Consider the following 23,089-nt stretch of genomic DNA (forward strand, 5'->3'; position numbering starts at 1 on the left):
ACACTGGAAGAGAGGCGTAAAAGAAGACAAGCCAACAATAAGCAACAAAAGCAGTCATGACCAATTACTTGCTAACAAAGCAACAAGCATCAACAAAAAGTCCAAGAGTAGAGTCAATATTTTTAACGACTACCGACCTAGAACCGTTTTGACAAAATAAAGAGCTCTTTGCAAGAAAATTCTTCATCATTGAGCGGAGGAGCAGGATATCAGCGGCAAAGGCACCGCGACTGGATGCTGATTACATTTCTTTTTATTTTTCAGGTGATTATGAAAAGAGCAAGTGGTTGCACTGCCAAAGAAGTGGGTTTGACTAAATACTTCCAGAGAATGTCTGCGGGCTGATAGCTTTCACAGCAAAATATTGTGTCTATTATTGGATTGCCAGAAGCCTGAAAATGAAAACCTGCTGAAAACATTAAAAACCCCTCAACTATAGAAGGTCACTTGAGCGACGCAAGTAAAACATCTCTCAGTGCTTGTTCACTTCTGATGAGAAAGTGCGGGACATACAACAACAAAAAAACAGAACTGTATTTGTTTGCTACTCTGTGTGCCGCAGTGCATACCCTTCATCCCCTTGTCATTCAACAAGGGGGAAAAAAACCCCAAAACATTTGAACAAAAAGTATTTTGAGCCGCCCTGAGCCACCAACGGGTTTTTAAAACCTGGTCACTACGAGTAGGCTAAGGAAAGGGATTACAATAGCCTACAACACAATCAATCACTGTATAAACGGCGCTTATTCCCCTTCATTGATTTCTGGGAGCCGTCTGAGTGTACGTAAAATTCTCGAGAGGCGCTCATCCTCTTATCCCGGACAATAAGATTAAGTGTTGTAACTGGCTAATCCCCCTCTACCGCCCTTGGAGCGTTAACTCCTCACCACAAATGTCACTTTTTTTATACATATAGATGACAAAGGATTAGATTACCATGTGCTCACTGTGTTTGCCCAACAGTTGCTGCCTGCTGCTATTAATCCCATGATGGCGCAACGCTGTCAGGCCCCACTTTGCTACTTTAAAAAAATCCATCATCTTGTCTTGTAGAATTATATTACATATTCCATAGTATCCATAACAGTGCGCCTGTGCATCTCTTTTGACTCTTGAAAGGGCTTCAGCAGTTGTTCCTTGAATAAAATCCTGCCTTGGAATGTTTGAATAGACATCGGGCCTATCTCACCCTTGCTGTATACAGTACCTTGAAGATGTCGATGGACGATGACTGCTCATATTTACAGTCCTGTTCTTTCTTTGCAATGGTGGTCTGAAGAGCACCGGAGCTCAAGATCCCCTCATTCTGTCAAGCGTTTGGCTGCAAAAGCAAGCGACACAGCCGCATGCCGGCGTAAGCCCCAACATAACTCGATATGAACCTGCTCTCTGTATATTTAACCTGTGTATCAAGACAGGGTTAATAAGAATGCTGAACCAATCGCGACCCTTTTCTGACCCGAATCTTGACTTGTCCATGACCTCATTCATCTGCCAGAGAAATAGTAACCTGACATCTTCACTGGGCATAGGGAGAAGGGAGAGACGCACACTTATTTGTCATTACAGGGGTATCTCAACTCGACTCTGCCTTCACTTAAAACTCAGATTTGATGTTGGACATCAACCTATTTTAAAGTGTGCTATTCATATCAGACAGCACGTGATGTTATCCATGTGGCTAATTGAAGATATGGAATGCTACATTAGCTTCCCCAGCTAGCCGCTAGCTAGCAGCCAACTGGATTGCTATTATCGCCTTGTCACTTGTGAATGAGCTCCTACTTATTTTGTGCATGCAAATCCTTCATGTTTTCTTTTTCTACTTTCTTCCCTCCAATTTTACTGCCGTAGATTGGGAATTTCTCCATTGTGAGACAAATACAGGTTTTCTTATTCTTATTCTTAAACCCCTTTGTCTCCATTTCTGAATGCAAATGACCTGAGCCTCGTTGTCTTGTTCTGTCAAAATTTATTAAGTCCAACTTCAAATCGGATGTCTAAATTCAACACCTCACAAGATGTAAGGGAATTGAAAGTGGCTGTCCATGTGCAAAAAAAAAATAAATCCGTGACAACTTGTCAATGTACAAAGTTGATGCCAAAGCAAGCTCTGAAACGTGAACTGTGAGCCTGCGATTCCGGGGGCTGATTCATCGCAAGATGAAGTGGATCCGAGGATCTACGTCAAAGGTTCCGGGGGGCAATAAACCTGCCTTATCAAACGAGACCAGACTCCCTGGCCAATCTCCACTTTGTCTGTGGGCAAGTCCCCACCAGCGCTAGCTTTGGCTGCTGATAAAGGGCAAGTGAGGAGGCACCGAGCAGCTTTGATAGGCTTTGATTTGACTTTAAAAATGGCAGGTTCCAGAATAAATACACCAAGAAATGAGACAATCTGCTTTTAAAATCGCTGCTGCGCAAGTATAAAGCGAGTTCGCTTTTGTCAACACTGCTTCCCTCAATCTGATTGTGGGTTTCTGCTTCAGTCAATATTGGGCATCGCAAGACTGCTTTATAAATGTGACCGCACGAGATTAGCAGAGATTAACTGGCAGATGTAAAAGATAAAGACAGAAATTGACTTCCTGACTTCACATTTCCCTGAATTATACAACGTGCCAAATGGCAGTCCCAAAGAGTTCAATCAGAGATGTTTTACTTCACACATGCGCATGTATCAGTTGACTGATAAAATGTCAGCCCACGATGTGATAGAACCCGCAGTAAATATCGAATTGATGTCGTGAGCTGTTCAGGGAGAGACTCACATGAGGGCGAAACAAAAAAAAAAGTATTTCACAGTATCTCCAAGGAGGCGGATATGCTATCAGTCATTAAACTGAGATTAGATTAATTTGATTTCATTAGTGGCAGGGTATCAGTCTGGATTTCCATTCAAGACGACCGGTTGGGTACAAGTCTCTTGTTGCATTTCAAGAGTATTTCGGCATGATGACGCACATTCAAACAGGATTCATACAAATGAAATTGAACAAGATCAACATTGCGATAACCTCACGTAGTCGCAAGCATGGACTGAACATTGAAATCTTTTCAAATGGAACCGAGGCAGTCAGAGGAGAGCAATTCAGAATGCATAAGTGGTCCTCGCCATAAACGGAAAATAAGATGCCATGGCTGACTGCAAGATGAAGGATTATGAAAGGTATTCGAATACAGTATCATTAAAAGAATCTACGTATATATACACACGGATGCTACTTTAACCAACAGCAGTCCACGCAGGTAAATCATTCTACCTGAAAGGGTAATTGCTTGGCTTCCCTTATGTGTGGTTTCAAAAAATGGTAGCTCATATCACTTCAAGGACATGCAGGAAAAGGAAACATTTGGCTGCTTTGATCCTTGATAGAATTTTTTTTTCACTTCAAAAATGAAGTCAGTCATTGGTGTTTTATTAAAATATTCATTGACAATTTCATTTAGGACTCTGATTGACGAAAAGAGTCATTTTGTTCAACGCGCAGATCAAAAATCCAGTTATCAATCTTAAAATATGGAGAAAAAAAGGCAACTTGTTTTGTCAGCATCTTAGGGGTTTGTTTCAAAATATTTGACTTTGCTGAAAGAGCAATTGCGGCATCAAGCCTCGGAGCCATTGACATGACCAAACTTTGTCAGTCTTCTTTTGTCGTGCCTTTCAGGATTCCAACGCAGCCTCTTTCATAAGTGGGCTCTTCATCTTTCGTAGGTTAAAATGTGGGCGGATTCTCAAACATTTTTTGTTAAAAAATACTTGCCTAATAACACTGAACAGTCGAGTCTTGTAAGCTATTCAATTTTCCAGTCCACTTATCCTCATGTGTTCACGGGTATGCTGGAGATTATGCCAGCTGTCTTTGGACCATAGGTGAGCTACACCCTAAACCGGATACCAGCTAATCGCAGGGCGCACATCGACAAACAACCATTCGTGCTCACAATCACGCCTATGGACAATTTGGGGTGCCCTATCAACCTCCCATTTTGGAATGTGGGAGGAAACCGGAGTACCCAGAGAAAACCCACGCAGGCACAGGGAGAACATGCAAACTCCACGCCAGAAGGCCAGAGCCTGGAATCGAACTTTGGACGTCTGCACTGTGAGGCGGAGGTGCCACTGCACCAGAGAGCGCCTGCATACCACCAGTGGACCGTATTTAAAGAATCACTACTCTATAGGGTTGAAGTCTGGAGTGTGACATATGCATCTTGTCCCTGAGTTACTCCTTTGTTGTTTTGGGTCATTATTTGAAGTGTATGTATATAGTTTGAATAATCAATGTAGTCTTGTGGGGATAAGCGGCTGAGATAATGGATGGATGGATAATCAATTTAATAGGACATGCTTTGCCTTTTTTTTTTGTCTCATCCATATTTTGATGTGTGACTTGATATCTGACTTTACTCATCACGAGGGAAGTGTAAATATATACGCATACATCAGGAAGGGGTGCAAAAACAACAACAAAAATATGGTACATTTGTCTTGTAGGTTCAGTAAGATATTGTGCTGTGGTGCATTCATGGGAGCAGCACGAAAATAATTAATGTTCATGCATCTGGTAGGTGCAGCAGGAGTTTCCACAATCTGCACCTGATTGCACCGAAGGGACCTTTGATTTAACTTGAGCTGTAAAAGCAGGCCGATTGGCGCCGCTCGATGTAGCCATTGATTGTAACGCAGTCACTGGCCATTTGACTTACGCTCGGCGCAATCAGAAAGAACAGCACGAGACCCTCTGACCTCGCCGGCCAACCGAAGGGCATTGAGTATTGAACTTCTTTCTTGTTCAATCTTCACTCATCATTGTTCTGTCAATGACCCCAGTCCCTAATTACTCTAGGGCATGAAATAAAGCTGCCTTATGGACACATAGTCACTAACCTAAACAATGCGTGTTTGCATCTCCTTGCCTGGCAGCAGTGAATAAACACAGATGCTCAAATTACACAAGAAGAACATTTTTGTCGCTTATAATTCCATTATCCAATGTAGGGTGACAGTACAGCACGTAGTCACACATTCATATGGGAATAAGAAAAAAAAAATGCCTCCAAAGGCGAAACGTTGACAAGAGAAGCCAAAAAGTAACTGTCTTGCATTTGATAAGACAGGAGGAAGTGAATTGAAATGGGGAGGAGTGATGAGAATGTTTCCACGACACACACAGCCTCAGGCTACATTATTATTACCATGCCATGAGAAATATCTATCAAATGGGGTGACCATGTACGTGATGATTCACTGTGTCACTCATTATGAGAATATACTCCTAGATTGTTGCATAAACATATGCACGTAGCCGACTGTAAAACTTGAAAGCAAACCGAGCAAGAGCCTAATTCGGAGATTCTTCTTTTTGCACTTGGGTGACAGGGAAGAATTTTAACAGAAAATTATTCAAATGTATTTATGGATATCTGCCGTGATTAAAAAAAAAAGAAAAAAAAGACACATATACTGCACATATAAATACATCTCGGTATATTTTGAAGTGGACCAGTTTGATTCAGTTCGATTCTTTGAAATCAAAAATAAATTTTCGGATTGAAATTGTTTTCAATGCCGAACAGCAAAATGAAGCACGAGAGATAACTACATGGGACTGGAGAATTGAACCAATCTTTGCACAATACGTGTTACCAACGAACGAACTTTGGGCTGTTGTAACACTTGATGGTTCACTTTCCAAATCAGGTTGTGACAGTCTTTTCCTGTTTGTTTTAATTGTCATGCGTCTTAAATCGGCTCATTCAATCGTACGAATAGTTTTGTTATCGGATAAAAAACAATGGCTAAATCTTGTTATTTTGACAATATTGTACCGTATTTTTTGCACTCTACGGTGGTTCGGATTATAAGGTGCACCTTCGATGAATGGCCTAATTAAAACTTTTCATATATAGGGTGCACCACATTATAAGGCGCATAAAATAGAAGCTACAATTGTGGCTGCGGGTGTGCTATGCATCCACTAGGTGAAAGCCATGCCAACTGGTCACAAACGCGGACTTCTTCTTCTTCTTCTCCTTTCGGCTTGTCCCTTTTCAGGGGTTGCCACAGCAAGTCATTAATTTCCATCTTTCCCTGTTCTCTGTTTCTCTACTCTGACTGCAACTACCTGCATGTCTTCCCTCACAGCATCCATGAATCTCCTCTTTGGCCTTCCTCTCTGTCTCCTACCTGGTAGCTCCATCTCTAACATTCTCCTACCAATGTATCCACTGTCCCTCCTCTGTACATGTCCAAACCATCTCAGTCTGGCCTCTCTAACTTTTTCTCAAAATTTTCCTGTCCGAGTTGTCCCTCTGATGACCTCATTTCTGATCCTGTCCACCCTTGTCACAAGCACGGACATGAAACATCAATACAAATGGCATTACAAAACAACAAATGAAAAACGAAAGTTATGAAGACAATTGATTCAACTAAAAGCAACACAAACCTCGTGGGCTCACATCCACAAGGGGCTAAATATCCTGAGAAGCCCTGCTTGTCTCCTTCTTCCTTTGTTTAGTCAGTAGTTAACTATGCCCTTGGTATATCTTCTTTGCATAATGGCTAAGCAGAGCTTACAAAGTATTGGTTCCTGCTAATAATCACCACTCGATGGCATAGGAACACTAACAGGGAAACAATGGAGAATATAAAGATACTGTCACACCGTATATAAGGCGCATCGGATTATAGGGCGTATTCTCGGCTTTTGGGAAAATTGAATGCTTGTAGGTGTGCCTTATAGAGCAGAAAATACGGTATCTTGTTTTGTTCTCGTATAGTTTTAATATATACCTGTTTCTCTTTTATGATTGACGGCATAAGCAAATGTAAGTTACCAAAAAGTAGTGTATCAATGCTTTGACTGCATTTGCATAACTGCTTAACAGGATTTTATGGCACATTAGAAGATTGGGTTTTTTCCTTTTTTTTTTCTGTTTTGCAAAGCAAAAATGGAAATATTTAAATAGGCTTTACCCTGAGACATGTGGCTTTGTAACAAGAGATAAATGAACGCGCTTACAACTTAAAACGAGAAAGAGCTCAGGTATTTTTATGAAGGATTTATGGACCAAAATGTACTTCTTCATATTCATTAGTTGCTGCACTTCAAGGTGTTGCGCTAGATAGGTAAGAAGAATAGTGGCAGTGCAATCTTGCGTCTTTAGGCTCATGTAATATGTATTTGAAGGTGCTTGGAGCTGCAAAAGTGGCAGGCGAAAATGGAAAGTCATCCAAATATCACTTAGAGAGCTGCGCTTAAAGGAAGCAACGATAGAAAAAGTTCACAAATAGTTCACAACGTCACATGGTAGTCAAAGTATGATGTGGCCCATGCACTTTTTTGATAATATTCACAGACCGCTATTTTGTGGGTTTCGTACCCGTGTATATCAAAAGGGTTTTTAAAGCATATGAATTGATCTGAATCTTTCATGCACCAATAATGATAACTTGCAACTCGATAACTTGATAAGCTGTCCACTGTAGTAACCGCTGTCCCTGAAAGGGTTAATCCCAAACTGTAGGCTTTATATCTTTGATATGATTGTTTTGTTATTTTTTTCAATTAATTCAGACACAGGAGAAGAAAAATAAAAACGTTGCCTATTGGTCAGTTGGGTGCAATCGTTAGCCGACCTGAGGGAGTCATCCCATTTCTATTTCCGTTGCTGGAATATAAACACAAGACTCATTTTAGACTGTAAGCGTGGGGTGCAATCAATCATTGCTTATAAGTGGCGCAAAAGTCATTCCAAAATTAAAATGCGGTTTCTAAAAACATGTCAGTAGTTACAGGACAACCCTCAAATGTGCCTTTCATCGAGTTGCATAGCAACGTCATTGTCTTTTCTCTTCCGTCAGCAAACACAATACCGACTCTAATTTGGTAAGATGTGAATCTCTATAATTATCGAGTATTAGAAAGAAAGAAATATGATAACAAACACAATACATGAATTCCACTCATTAAAAACAATAATAGTGAATAATTCCAATTAGCAAGCGACACGTGGGCGCGTTCCGTCACTGCTTCCCACTGCCGCGTAAGCACACCAAAGACGGTTGCTGCACAGATCTTGAAAGGAATTCCGCCTGTCTTCCATCAGAGTATGCTAACCAACAGAAGCTTCCGACCTATCCCGGCAATATTTCCCCTGTTTCACCAAAAGACCCGCAGCGGATTAGTGTGTCATCTCCCTCAGCCATCTGCTGAGGGAGATGACACACTAATCAAAGCCTTAACGACACCAGTGCTTTAAAGTGAGCTTCAACCTGCTGCTGAACCTCAAAAACTGGACTAAAAAACGAATTCAGGTAACATCAAGAAAACAATATCACAGTTGGCGACAGTGGGCTTCATTATTTCGATCAAAGAAGTGTTTATAGTTTGGATACAGTGTTCCCCTGCAATTTGCTACTTGTGAATTATTTTTGCAAATTTTTTTGGGTGGGACATATCCTGTGTTCTTCACTGAAAAACTCACCTTTTCTTTTTATACTCTTTGTTAAAACACCGTCTGGAAATATAGTGTATTTTCCGCACTAAAAGGCACACCTAAAAGCCTTCCATTTTCTTGAAAGCTCACAGCGCACCTTAACCCTTTAATGCCTGATCCATCAAGGGTTAACCCTTATGACCATTTTTTTTTAGATATTTGTCGTATTCCATTAATACGCTCTATGTAGATTACATCTGAAAATGAAAGTTTGGAAAAGATCATATTTTAAACCTGCAGTATCAAATATGATACGGATGATTTCATGTAATATAAAGAATGAGTTACATAATGAAATTGCATGTATCAAATATGATACAAATGGCATTATAGGGTTAAAATCCAATACGACTTGTGTATGGTCATTTCGGTAATATGTGAACCCCAAAATGGCTCTTTGCTCGAGACATGCTTACAACGCAGAGTTCAAACTTAAGGCGATCGGTTACGCAGTTGAACACGGAAATAGAGCAGTGGCAAGAGAGTTCAATGTTAACGAGTCAATGTTATAACTTGCTGTTGGTTAAGTGAACTGTGTCGCTGCGTTATTAAATAAGTTTTACTGACATATGATCGTTCAGCTGGTGTTTCCTTCAGCGTAGCTCCATCTAGTGGATGCATTGTAGATCGCGTCTTATAATGCGGTGCGTCTAATATATGAAACAAATTACAAAATAGGCCATTTATTGAAGGTGCAATTCATAATCCATTGTGCCTTTTAGTGTGGAAAATACGGTACGGGTATTCTTCAGAGTATACATCACACTACTTTTCATAGTTTGGCTGGTCCAGCAGCTCCTACGCATTAAAATTAGACTTTGCACAGGCACCCAAAATCCCCATTCCCTAATTCTGTTGACTTTCTTTTGGCGATTGGCAAATAATTTTGGTGCATGACCGCCGGTGGAAGATGAACCAGTAGTCATGGCAAGTCATCTGTGATGTTTCGCTCATTTAGCATGTGGCTTCCGTCTGTCACAACAAGGACTGACAGCAGCAAAAGGCGCATGAACTGACTAGGACTTTACATTTGGCCACAAAGTGATGCTTGGTTCTAGTTATGGTAAGCCATCTTAAACCAAAAAGAACTTTTTCGTAGCAGAAGTCTCACTCAACTGGAACTCATTCACTTTTTATTTTTAATTGAAACAGCTAATTGGATAGGACAGACAAAATTTTGCCAAATAACAAATGGGGTCGTAATTCACATAACATTAACTTGGACAACCACATTTCATCCTCGTTTCTTGTTGTTGTTTAGTGATCGTCAGTCTTTTTTTCCAACTCATCTCGACTCGAACTTGCTCACAAAAAGAAACCCGTGATGGGAGATTCTTTGAATGCGACGGCTCACTTGCTGACGCTACCGACTTTGGAACCATAAACATGCATGAGCTTTCTGTTTGTTCACTTGTTGGTTTCAGTCAGACAGCACAATGCGACCTCGGTCGGGACTTGGTCCACAGATTTATTGTAAGAAGGAAGAAAACATTTGAGCACTGCACATTCTTCCAGCCTAAGCGCTCACTCGCATAATTGCGCAATCAATTTCAGCATATCTGAATAAGCACCGAGGGGGCAGTGGGAGGAGGTGTGACCTGGGGCAAACCAAAATGATCAGTCTCCCTCGCTAAATTGTCACCTACATATATCCTTATTACCGGGACTGTTGCTCTGAGCAAGCATAAATTATTTACCGTATTTAATTAATTATTAAATACGCGATGATGATGATGATGATAATAATAATAATGATTATTTGGAATGAAAGGTCAGTCAGACTTTTAGAATTATTTCTTTACATGTTTTTTTTCTTCTTTTTTATTTTGTTTTATTTTTTACGATGGGGTTTTGGGAATATTGCTTTTTAGAATAAAGGCAATAGACAATAAACAAATTGTTAATGTTTCTGCCAAATGGTGTGCACACAGCCCAACGGGTTTTGACGCTCGGTTTGAGTTCAAACCAAGACAGATTATCCGATGTTAAGGACGACTGCGTCCGTTTGCTAACGGGGAAACCGAGGCGCCGGCTGACCTATTTCATCTTCCTCAACCGAGCAGGTGCTGTTTGTCTGACGATCAAGGTGTTGCTTTCATAATGCATCAGCTTGCTTTATTACTTGCCTGGAGACAGAAGCGGTCAAGCGGCAAGCTGCTTGTTGGATAGATGTGCTTCAAATGGAACCCCCCCTCCGGAGAGACATAAATAATTTGATTACTTATTCTTGATCTGGCTCGAGATACGTTGCGCATTACATGACGCGCTGAATATTGAATACAAAGCAGGTGGCTATTAATTCAATAGTCATTCAAACTTTGAGCCACTTTTGAAGTTTATTAAGGTTTAATATTAGCATGGATGTGTATTTGCAGAGGCGGCAATTGACTGAAAAAATATATATATATTGATTTGGTCGAGTTACAGAGAAGTGCTATTTTTATTTTAACTTAATATTCAAGAATGAGATTCAAAAGCAACGACTAATTGTAATTCCGGCTTTGATTTTCCGTTGTTGTTCTTCATCACTGACCTTCACAGTTTCCTTTATTTTTATGTTGGCAGGTTCTTTTTAAATGCCGCCGCTGCGGGGCAGAGAGTTCCCCAAATAATATCACGCGTTATAGCATAAAATGATTAATGTTTATTCATTTCAGTGAGCAAAACAATACATTTTCTTGAGTCAAGATGGTTTCGAATGCCGTTTTTACGGCCAGTGATTTTTATTTTTTTTCCCCCTCGAGTCTCAAGTGATACTTAATACAGACACCCTCGAACAAAATTGCTGACCACAAACTTTTGCGATAGCAATCAGCATTTTGGGCTAAAAAATGCTGGATTGGCGTCTGAAGAGCCTCTATGGCCACGATGGGGTAATGAAATCCAAAAAGACCACGAGAGGATAAAGCACCATCGTCATACTGGCTAAACAAGACTTGAACTGCATTTACCGGTGACAGGGAATTGAAATGATTTCAGGGAAACGTGAAAATATGTTTTGAGAGCCATTGTCAGTTATCGGCCAATGGAGCACCACTGGGAATCATTTAACAATGACACAATAATAATTTGCCTTTTTGACATATGTTCACAGCATCCAAAAAAAAAAGTGCCACAATAGACACCGAATGGATATGATAAAGAGTTTCCTGGCTTGAAGACCGTTACGTTTTTATGGAGGCCATGGAACACAAATGTGTACCTTAAGTCACCCTGCAGCCTATTGTTAACCGACGCGAGCATGCTAGCAAAGTCAGAATTTCGGTAAATATGTCAATGAAAACCACTTTGGGGCCATATAAAACAAACAATGAAATGAAAATCAGTCAGAATGGTGGAAGCTAGTTAATTGTGCGCCATTCTTTCACTCGAAATGTTTTATGAGCCCAGTAAACCAAAGACCCGCTGTCGTGATGCTCACATGATCCGTCTGATGGTCGTGTAATGTCTTGTGCGAATGTCTACGAAAATATTTTTGGGTGACTGGTGGTAAGCAACTGCCTGTAAATTAAGAAAAAAAGGCACAAAATCAACAACAAAATGAGGGCAAGGACAGATTGAATTCATCGCATTCATGAAAGTAAGCATGAATTTTGAAAATATGCTTTTCCCACGCGCCCAAACACACAAGTGAGACAACATTGAATGTCGGAAAGTGATTCTGTGATGACATGCGCGGTAACCTCGAAATATTATATTTTTGGCAGAAAATATCCATCCATCCATTTTCCGAACCGCTTGATCCTCACTAGGGTCGCGGGGGGTGCTGGAGCCTATCCCAGCCGTCTTCGGGCAGTAGGCGGGGGACACCCTGAATCGGTTGCCAGCCAATCGCAGGGCACACAGAGACGAACAACCATTCACGCCCACACTCACACCTAGGGACAATTTTAGAGCATCCAATCAGCCTGCCATGCATGTTTTTGGAATGTGGGAGGAAACCGGAGCACCCGGAGAAAACCCACGCAGGCCCGGGGAGAACATGCAAACTCCACACAGGGAGGCCGGAGCTGGAATTGAACCCGGTACCTCTGCACTGCGAAGCCGACGTGCTAACCACTGGACTACCGGGCCGCCTGGCAGAAAATATTTGTGTGAAAATCACTTCTCGAGCGCGCTCCCCGAATGAGTTCATTGCAGTACATTCATTTCTTCAGAGCAGCCAGTTCGCGGGCGTAAGCACATTTTAGATTCAGATTTAGAGGTGGCGTTTGTCCCCCCCCTCAAACTAAGCCGCGTGGTCCCGTTTGTTTTGACGGCTTAGAAAATTGATTTGTGGGAGTGCATTGCAGCAGTCTCAACAATCCAATTGCCTCAATGGTTTTATCTCGAAGGATCATTAACCTCTTCCATTGTAAATGGTTTCTTGCTATAAAACTTGACTTTGGTCTCTGTCACTCTGCGTCACCGGCGTATGTATTGATGGCCTACGGTTGTTCTTGTAACAACCTGTCAAGAGTGAGTGAGTGAGTCAAGATAAGGGGGCAGCTAACACCAAAGTCCAGATAAGGTTTCTCCAGAGATTAGGGGCGGGTTTAGTCGTGCCAGATCCTGTAATCCACATTTAACACACACGTCATTGTCATTGTAATGCTTAATCCACTGATCACAAGAACAGGAAATCTCACATTTGGTTTTCGAGGTACTCCCGAAGGACACCAAGGCAGGAAGGTTGGGTCAATCCATTCAAAAAAGTGCTGGGGGGTGTTTAGTTATATAACCGATGACTACTATAATTATTATGTATTTATGTATGTATGCATGTAGCCACTCCTTGACCCTTTCATGCACCCAGAAAATGATAACAATTGTTTTTCGGATGATACATGTTAATTAATGTCAACTTTTGTGAATGGTAACAATATAACTTATGAAGCCTGTCTGTGCGCGACGACGCTAACACCATTATGTGTCACTCATCTCATTCTTGAACTCGTAGTTTCTGGCCTTAGTGCAGCTTTTACCGTGGACAAAATGAGCTTGAATTGACATGAGTAATGAGCTGTTCCGGCGGACGTGTCTTTTCAAACTAAGGAGCTGCAAGACCTTTTGAAGTCGGTGCTAATGAGAGGTAAGTCAAGTCAACGTGTCGATGACGTCATTGATATTTTCTCGGTCCAGTATTGTAGTGTCTTTTCGATCGAGCTGAGACAATGAACGGTTCCCGTCAACCAGAAACATGTCCGCATTCAAGTACGATCAACAACAAGCACCAACTCAACTGTTACATGTTACGTAACATTCACCTTATGCTACTGTGAGTGTAGCGCACGGATGTTTGCCACACAGCCACAAATATAAAAACACAAGTGTCATTATGTTCGTGTGAGAACCAGCGGGACCGCTTACGTGACAACCCGAGAGCCGATCGGACCAACTGACGTGAGCAATGCAAGGCGAATTGCAATGCTCATCCACAACCTGGACAGCGAAGGCCAGTGCAATTTTTCATACTCTCTGAGCTGCGCAAAACACAATAAGACTGTGTCGCCCCGGAAAGCTGGACATTTCTCTGCTTCACAGACCTTTACAATCCAACCAATCGTACTGGAATAGCCTCTTTAAATTGGTCCATTTAGGAGACAAGATGAGAAAAGCATGATTAGTCAACTTTAAGATCTAAAAATGATTGTGAATAGTCTGTTCAACTCCGATTTAAAAGCAGAAGTCTCTATTCTACATTTCAACAAGTGCTGGGTAATGTTGATTTTTTTTCCCCCAACTTAACCTGAATGATGGCTTTTGTTTACTGTGCATGAAATGACATGCTAAGGTTTGAATTGCGGCTGGGAAATTTTAAGAATGCCACGCAGGATATTTTGGGGGAAAGATTAGATGTATAGATCGGAATTGTCATTATGGGCAGCAGTGGTCGAATGATTTACACAACTCCCTCACAGTCGAGTGGTCCCCAGATCAGAACTTGGCTTCGGCCTCCTACGTGGCCATCATGTTCTTCCCCGTGCTTGTGCCTATTTTCTACGAGCACTCCAATTTCTCCGCAACATCGCAAAAATATGCTTGGTAGTTTGATTGAATGTGAATGGTTGTTATGCGCCCCTGCAATTGGCTGGTTGCCTCTGACCCAAAGTTAGCTGGTGTAGTCTCCAGCTCACTCTTGAACCCAATGAGGACAGGTTTTAAATGTCATGGTTATAAAAAAAATTGCATTGCAAGCAAAAATTCAGTGTTCACATCCACTCATACAACATCTGGAGGAAATACAGAGTAGCACCGGTACCTTTTGAAACTTTTGACAGAAAACAGAATCTTTTTTTCAGATGTTCTAGAGCAAATATGCTTTTGTATTCAAGAAGAAAAAAAACCCCACAGATGCGAGATGTCACATTAACATCTCAGTGCATGAGGAAGTCTTTTGTTAGCCAAAAGGATGTCAGGATACAATATCAGGTTCAACAGGCATGGCCTTCATTTCAACAGCCGAGTACACTATGACTCTTATGGTCTCTCCAGAGGGACTATGAGGGAGATGAATCTAAGTGACAAGACATCATCCTTGACGTCGTCATGTGGAAACGCAGGCGGCCATCAGATCAGCCGGGGCTGTGCTATTTCCTGTGTTCGGTTTTCATGAATAAGATATCATACTGTAAATACAGACGCCAGCCACATGTGAGTGTCCGAATATGCAGTTGAGCATACCGTATATTTCAGCCATATACAGTATGTTTGTAACAAAATAACATTTTTAGCACGAGCATTAGGTTATCTTTTGAATTAGTTCATTGTGTTGGAAGACAAAACAGTCGCTTCTAATTTCCTCATGTGATGACCTTGAAATTGTCTTCAAATTGTTGATCATTTACATGGCATTAAAGCCCAACCGTAGTAAGTGATTTTAATTTATTTTTATTATTGATGTAATTCAATAACGTGGTCCGGTGGGCCAGTGGCTAGCACGTCGACCTCACATTGCAAAATGTACCGGGTTCAATTCCAGCTCTGGCCTCCCTTTGTGGAGTTTGCATATTCTCCCCAGGCCTGCGGGTGTTTTCTCCAGGTACTCCGGTTTCCTCCCACATTCCAAAAAAACATGCATGGCAGGCTGATTGAACGCTCTAAATTGTCCCTCAGTTGCAGCTGCTCACAAATTGAAGTCTTGACATTGGAATATCTCCGGCTCGTATCGATTTAAGGGCCAGACGAGGCCAGCGAGACGTACCTTTGACTGAAGCTGTTCTCCTTTCTTCGGCAGTGCAGGGTGACAACTCTGTGACCTTCACTTCGAACATCTTGACTCACCGTCCACAAAACCGGATTACTGGCTCTGGCACCCAGGAATGCCACGCCATCTTTCAGCTTCACCCTGGAAAGATGACCAGTTCACTCGGTTAAAAACAAATACTCTGAATACTATAAAACAATCACATTCAGAGTCTGTGAAGTATTCTGTGACTCTTTCACCCGAGCCATCGAGCTCGGTGTTTTATTTCTTTTTTTCTAGCTCCTGGTGTTAGGGATGGGAAGTTTAAGCCAACCCGCCTATTGGCCAGCTTCCAGTGTTATCAGAGGCAGCATGCCGTTAATAGGTCATCGGATAGCAGCCACAACCAGAGTGTGACGTTTGATACCAGAGACTCCTAGCCAACAAACGTTCTTTGACGAATTTTGTGAGTTTTAAAGAAAATATATCCATATATTTCATAGGGCGTCGATTCTACGCGGATTTATACTATTCGGGGCAGGGTCGATCTCTATCCCCGGCTTCAACTGTATTTGGCATAGTTTTCTCACATGGTACAGTATCAGTAGACCAGCATCACTTAATCTGATATCTACGTATGCGCAGCTGCACACTTAACGAGAATGGGCCTCACAATTCTCACCCTAGTATCAGTTGGGTGCTTTTATAGAAGACTGTTGCATATCTTCCACCAACACTTTGAAATTATTTGGATCTGCCCTTATTCGGGAGCTGCAAAAGCCACAAAAGTAGAAGGAGAAGCCCAACATTAATGGGTAGAAACGATTTAACGGCAATCTTCACACCCTCTGCGCTCAAGCGGGTTTCTTTGATGGTATCCAGGCGACAGAGGCGATAATAACTCATGAGTCGCTCACTGTTCCTGCCGGACGTGATCAAGCTTGTTGGCGTGGAGAGCACTGATTGCTGGCCGCACCCCCCCCCCCCCCCCCCCATTTCAAAGCCTTATCCACGGCAAAGCCATCAATTGAGTCACACACTTAGCTTTGGTGAAGAACTACAAGGGGGTGCCGTTCATCTAAAAGAGTTGAAGTCTTGTTTTAACTAACCTCGGAGTCAGAGCTGTTAGCTGACTTAGTACACAAGTCAGATGCATCGATGGTCTGAAGTGTTCGGTTTATTGAAGAAGCTGGTTTTTGGAAGTAAGTGCTCAAAGTGTTCTACCACCTAGTAAATAACGATCTTTTAGAACAAAAGTGCGGTGAAAATTGAACTGGCAAAGTGTGTCAGTGTCATTCTGACGTCCACCTTTGTAAAAGCCGCATTTACACTCGACATGGGAAAGCCCAATTCTGACTTGGTGCCTAAAACACAGTGACGTAAACTGGAGGTGAAATGAGACTGAGTTTATACAAGCCATGGTTCTGCAAATCATGTTTACGTGCTGTCAAGCGGAGCCTCAGTTTTGCCCCAGCTCGATTGGATTCATCAACAATCAGTTCATCAATTTCAGATGCTGTCTAAAAGCAGCGGTCCCCAACCACCGAGACAGGTCATTTGGTGCCGGACCGCACAGAAAGTCGAAATAACTCTCATTACCTCCGTTGTATTCATTTCGTTCATTTTATTTTGAAAAATTACCGGATTCTCTGTTATATCCGTCTATAGTATGTCTCTCTTGACGCAGGTCAAGGCGGCATCCTAACTAGATGCTGAAGCCACTTCATCTGGCTCATCTCGAAAGGAAATCTATATCTGAGACAGTGTTATTTCGGTCCCAACTAAAAGCTTTTGACCCACGGTAAAGACGGGATTGTCAATCGCCCAGTAAATCCTTCTTCGCCATCACAGTCCAATACCGAGTTTGCATACTTGAATTCCTCGACTTGGGGCGGAGCCTGATCCCCAACCTGGAGCGAGCACTCCACCCTTTTCCACCTCGATGACCACGGCCTCACTTTGGTGGAGCCGAGTGTCATTCCGACCAGGAATCACGTTCACACAATAAATAACAATTAATCAACCGATTACCATGCCCCTCTCGAGAAGAATCCAAAGAGCTAGTGGTGTGCGACAGGCCGCGTCATTGCGTGGCTGTGATGTCATAGAGAGCGATTGGTAGACACGCAGGGGAGGAAAAAAACATGCATAAAAAATGCATATCCATGTCAGCATCATCTGTCGGCAAAAACAACATTGCTCTATGGTGACACAGCGAGCTCAGCACGGGCGGCCAATGAGCACTAAATGATCAAACGGCACGTCGTAATGAGATTGCTCTCTGGAATGTGATTATCGGTGAGGGAGGGCACGGGCGGAAGGCAATAAAGGGATGAAATTTGAAAGGAGGTCCATTTTTCACATGCATCAGCACATGGGCTTGCATGTTAAATTCCATGACATCCTGCATCAGTGGGTTGAGTACGTACACACGAGATGAGCTTGTCAGAAGCGACAGTTCCTTCCGTAATGACACACTTGGATGGCAGCCGCCCAAATAATAAGTCGACAAGTCACCTTGCTCCCAGGCATGGTTCTCACATGCCGAATGAAATATCAGGGCGCATTAATATTAATGTACCGAATGCTATGGGAAACGAAATGGAATACAAACAATTATTAATGAACTCAGGGTCTTGCGTGCAAATACAAATATTTACGCAGAGTAGGGGAGGGTTGTTGTCATTGTGTTGTTGGTGCTGTTGGGTTTTTTTTTTCCAATCAGTATGCACAAAAACAATTGTGAGATAAGGACCTTGGCTCTGATTATTATTTTACTTCTTGGCTTTAAAGCTTGGACGACAAAGGTTCAGCGCAACACCAACTGGAGCTCATATTGTATGTGTCATTTAAACGTTAAATCTATCATAACATTTCTGTGTTATTTGGGGCTTGGCACTCATGAATTCGCAAATTCGCTGATTGGATTTGATCTTTTTTACAACTCTCTTCTGTTATTTCCTGATCATGTGATCGGTCCAAAACAATACATATCCATCTCGCGGCGTATTGGTACCAAGGAACTATGTTGAAGTCAGTTGAGTCGCTAATTTGGACTAATCTGATAGTATCTATCCTCAATTATAAACCTCAGTGGAGGGGGCATTAGTTACAGTTTCACTATTTGTGACGGTGCTTAGTCTTACCTGTCATGAAATGTCGTGACATCATTGTTTTCATGGTATTTCACAAGAAGACAATTATATTGGTTGAGAATATTGAAATAAAATCTGGAAATGGTACTTCAATTTACATCGATACTTTTATTGTCTTCTTAATAATTGAGTTACAATTGCAAAAAAAAAGAAAAAAGAATTCAACTTAATTTTAGGGCACAACAAATTTTGACAAGCAGCACAAAGGGAAGCTTCATGGTTTCCTGCTCGGACACGCAGAAGATGGAAGATCATTACACAAGAGCCACACTGGAGAACAGAAAGAAGCGAGTTCAAGAACTCACACAGCCACAGACAGACCACGTCCCGCGTCTATATCTGATATGAAGTTAACACACTGGCACAAAGTGGGAGTCGCCGCATTGAGCTGCCCTTTCGGAGAGATAAATGGAAGTGAGAACAATTGCTCTGGTATCAACTCTGTCACAAAGAAACCACTTTTGGTGACTGCGTCAGCTGCTGACTCCGACAAAGGTAGAAATGAATGAAGGGGAAAACTGCTGTGAGATCAGTCACAGCTCATTCATATACAAACTGCTTTTTTCCTTGGGGCTGCTGTAATAGGGCGATGTGGGAAAATGTTGTTTTAATTGCTTGGATACGCATAACTGCATCTCTGGAAGGGCCCCGTCAAGTTTGAAATAAGACACGTTAAAAATTCTTGTGAACTGCCTATATAAGAAAATGAATCTGGAAGGAAGCTGTTCAGATTTTGACCCAACTCTAAGGTCACGGTTAGGTTAATTGAAAGATTTTTTTTAATTTTATTGCTTTGGAGGAATGACGTAAAATAAATAAATAAATAAAGAAATAAAATACTTTGATGCATTTCTCAGTTGAGTGGTTTGACTCGACTGAGAGATGTTCATATTATTAAACAGCTTGCAATTAACAGGCCAAAGTTAGCATGACTTGTCGATTAGCATGGCCGCGAGCATTCTTATTCAATTAATTCAATCTTGTTCAATTAATGAGTTTGAGGCTGTTCCTCCCATTATCAAAGCTCATTTAAAGAGCCGGTGCAGAGCGATACGTCTGCAAAACTGTGGAAAAGGTGAACACTGACAAAATGAAGCTGATATTGCCAGACGAAGCGCCTCAACTCGTGCGTATCCCAAACTTTTCGCTGTACAGTAATTCCCCTGAGATTAGGTGCTTTGGCTGTAAAATCTTGATTAAAAATAAATCGAATCCATTATTTATTTTTGTGTGGTTTTAGACGGACACAATCTAATTATAGCGACATACCGTATCACAATCGGCAGATTAGAGGGAGATGTAGGAAATAAAGATAAATCCATACAAAGTACTCGTTAAATCCCAAAGTAGCCAATCGCAAAAAAACAACAAAAAAACGTTTTATAACCTAAATAAAGCATAATTTTCCAGGAAAGAAGCAAGCAGATGGATATTGACTTCGATGATCAGGTTTATGTATTCGTGTGTGTGTGTGTGTGTGTGTGTGTGTTTCGCATGAAAGCAGTCCAACGGGATGATGACACCTATGGGTGTGACAACGAAACACCCTCAGCTTGACTCTGATCATAAGGGATGTGAAAAATGTAAAAAAAAAAAAAAAAAAGGAAACACATGAAAGAACATGATCAGTCTCGTGGCCTACATTTAGATGTGATGATCCTATTTGATGTTATGGGATTTGGGGGATTTCAGATTACCACTTTTTTTTTTCCAAGTGTGTGTCATAACTATGCCTTTTTAGTTCAGTGTGTTCGGTACAAACTTTGATTTGTATTATTATTATTTTTTTAGTTTTATGATGGATACTAGGAAAGTAGTGACTTAACGTCTGTAGATTATCTGAAGGAATGAGGTCATGTAACAGCAAAATCATGTTCCTACACTTTGCACCGATCGATCGAGCCAAATAAAGTCATCTGGATCCAGAAAGAAATTTGAAGTCAACTATACAACTGCTTAAAAAAATGTATCTGGATCAAACTGATTTTATGTTGTACAAGCACTTGATGGAATAAAATTGAATACATTCAAAACACCAAAGACCATTTTTTTTCTTAAACCACTGCGCAAACTCTTTCATTCATAACCTCAAAATATTGTGTGCCGAGACCCTCGTAAACGGACCCCCCCCCCCCCCCCGTCCCCCTGTAATTTTTTAAATACGAATTTTTGGGTTCCGACCCATCAGTTGAGAACCACTGATCCAAGGCATAGAAATTAGACATCGGAACTGTCGGGCTGAACAGATAAGCCGATTCCGATCCCATATTTGGACGGGTGCGGAAGGGGGACAAGCAGTTTAATCTCAGGATGCAAGTGCGTCAGATTATAGTCAATTTGTAAACCTGCAGTTGGATGCGAGGCACAGATTAGCAATGATCCTGTCGGCTGCGACGCTAACGTCGACCATAAAATCGCTCTGTTGCAAATATTAAAATCTAATTAAGCAGTTTAGCCCAATTACAAAGTTGCCTTCAAGGGCTTTAATAATGTGCACATTATTTTTAGACCCTTTTGAGTTTTGATGAGGGAAAGAAGTCCAACAACCTTTTCAAGACGTTGCTATTTACATAGGGATGTCTTATTAAATATTATATAATTCCCACTTTCATGAGTGTGACCTTGAAAACATGCCCTATACATTAAAGGTGAAATCAAATCCAATTAAAATTGACTGCTGTTTGTAATAAATGCAAACTTTCAATCCCCTTTATTTATTTTTTTTGGTAAATGGCTCATTATTTATTACGTGTTCTAATAAAACTGCTGAATGAGTGCAGAGATCTGGGACCAAATGCTTTCATGCACCGAGTTGGACTAATGCTGCCTTAATGGTGCTGCGGCAGTGCGATGCTAAAAGCAGTAAATGCTTGCTCGATCCGGACTCCATCTCCAAGTGATTTATTGACCGAGTGACACAGTCGCTGATGGGTGCTTTGAGCCTGCAGAGGTCCAGTCAGGTAATCAGGTTCAGGGGTCAAATGTTACCACGCATCATTCAGCTGTACAAACAATATTCCTGATGGATGGATGGGCGGGTAGATTACGAGCTAGTTCGTGCCAGCTCAAAGCCCTGGCAACAGGCCACAGCTTTTCGGTTATACCGTCATGCACTGTTGTGACGTTTATGCCAAGGCGAGCCAGGGGAGAGACAGTCAGTGTGACAAGTGGGATGGTGCATCCTTGCAATCACATTTTCGCCAACGTCCATGCAGGAAGTGTCAAAAAATGGATATTGGTAAAATTGAAAATAAATAAATCGCACTTGAGCGAGATTGTCCATTCTCACGGGTGTGCACACACTGCGATGGCACTCAGTAAAGTACAGAAATCTAATTGAAAGTGACAATATAACATTGCTCTCAGACATATATTCTTGATCCTCCGTGAAGGCTGTCGAATATAATTGCTTCACTGAAAAACTGAGATGGTCTCAATGTCCACTATGCCCATATGGCTGTCTTATAGTGTCCTCAGGTGGCCAAGGCGTGAACACCAGAATGAATAGTACAATGTGAATTAAAATGAACTAGAAAGTGTATCAAAAATGGTTTCATTATTTTAAAATGTTTAACTGAATTGTAGAGTGCTATTAAAAAAAACTAAAACAAAAAAACTCAAAACATTTTTAGTTGTTTTTAATTGTTGGCCGGAACGTATTAAACACCTTTCCATTCATTGCATTGGGTTAACATGAGATTTGATTGTTTTCTCGACATACTCTGGACAAACTGGATTGATAATGGATGGAAGGGTTTCAATTTAATGATTTCATGCAGTATTTTAGCTCCTGCTTAGAAAAAGAATCTTGCTTTGATCAGTACCAAATTGCACATATACAATATGTATCGCTTCAATATCCCTTTGTTTGAATATTACTGTATTCACAAAGTCATAGCAATTCAAACACAACTTACCTGGTGGAAGTAAATCAGTCCTCAACACTGAACCAGACTGGTCAAAAATAAATAAATAAAAACATTAACGTACGGTTTGCTGCTAAAATGACTGGAGTGTGAAGAATATATCTACCAGTGCATTAGCATAATTTGGACTTCATTATATGCATCAGTGGGCTGCAATACATAAGGAGATAGGGAATGGCCACCAGTCATGAGCCACGTGGCAGGTAAAATGTGGTTAGGTGTGTGCGTGAGTGAGAGACTCCGCGAGTGATCGAGTGAACGAAAAGTGGAACGAGAGAGAAGTAATGGAAGAGAAGTTATCTGGGTGATTTGAGGGTGAAATGGGGAGCCAGAGGGAA

General features: G+C 41.4%; 1 protein-coding gene across 1 annotated transcript in view; it reads right to left on the minus strand.

Annotated features, from left to right (window-relative positions):
* LOC147192035 (transmembrane protein 132C) overlaps positions 1–23,089 on the minus strand; it is a 96,580-nt gene that overhangs the window by 19,106 nt on the left and 54,385 nt on the right. The window contains exon 4 of the mRNA XM_086135798.1: positions 15,689–15,832. Within this exon, the coding sequence (XP_085991924.1) occupies positions 15,689–15,832 (144 nt within the window). The remainder of the gene's footprint in view (positions 1–15,688; positions 15,833–23,089) is intronic.

The sequence above is a fragment of the Hippocampus guttulatus genome, chromosome 17 (assembly GCF_054856545.1).
Source record: "Hippocampus guttulatus isolate MCC_2025c chromosome 17, RoL_Hgut_1.0, whole genome shotgun sequence".
NCBI classification, from domain to species: domain Eukaryota; kingdom Metazoa; phylum Chordata; class Actinopteri; order Syngnathiformes; family Syngnathidae; genus Hippocampus; species Hippocampus guttulatus.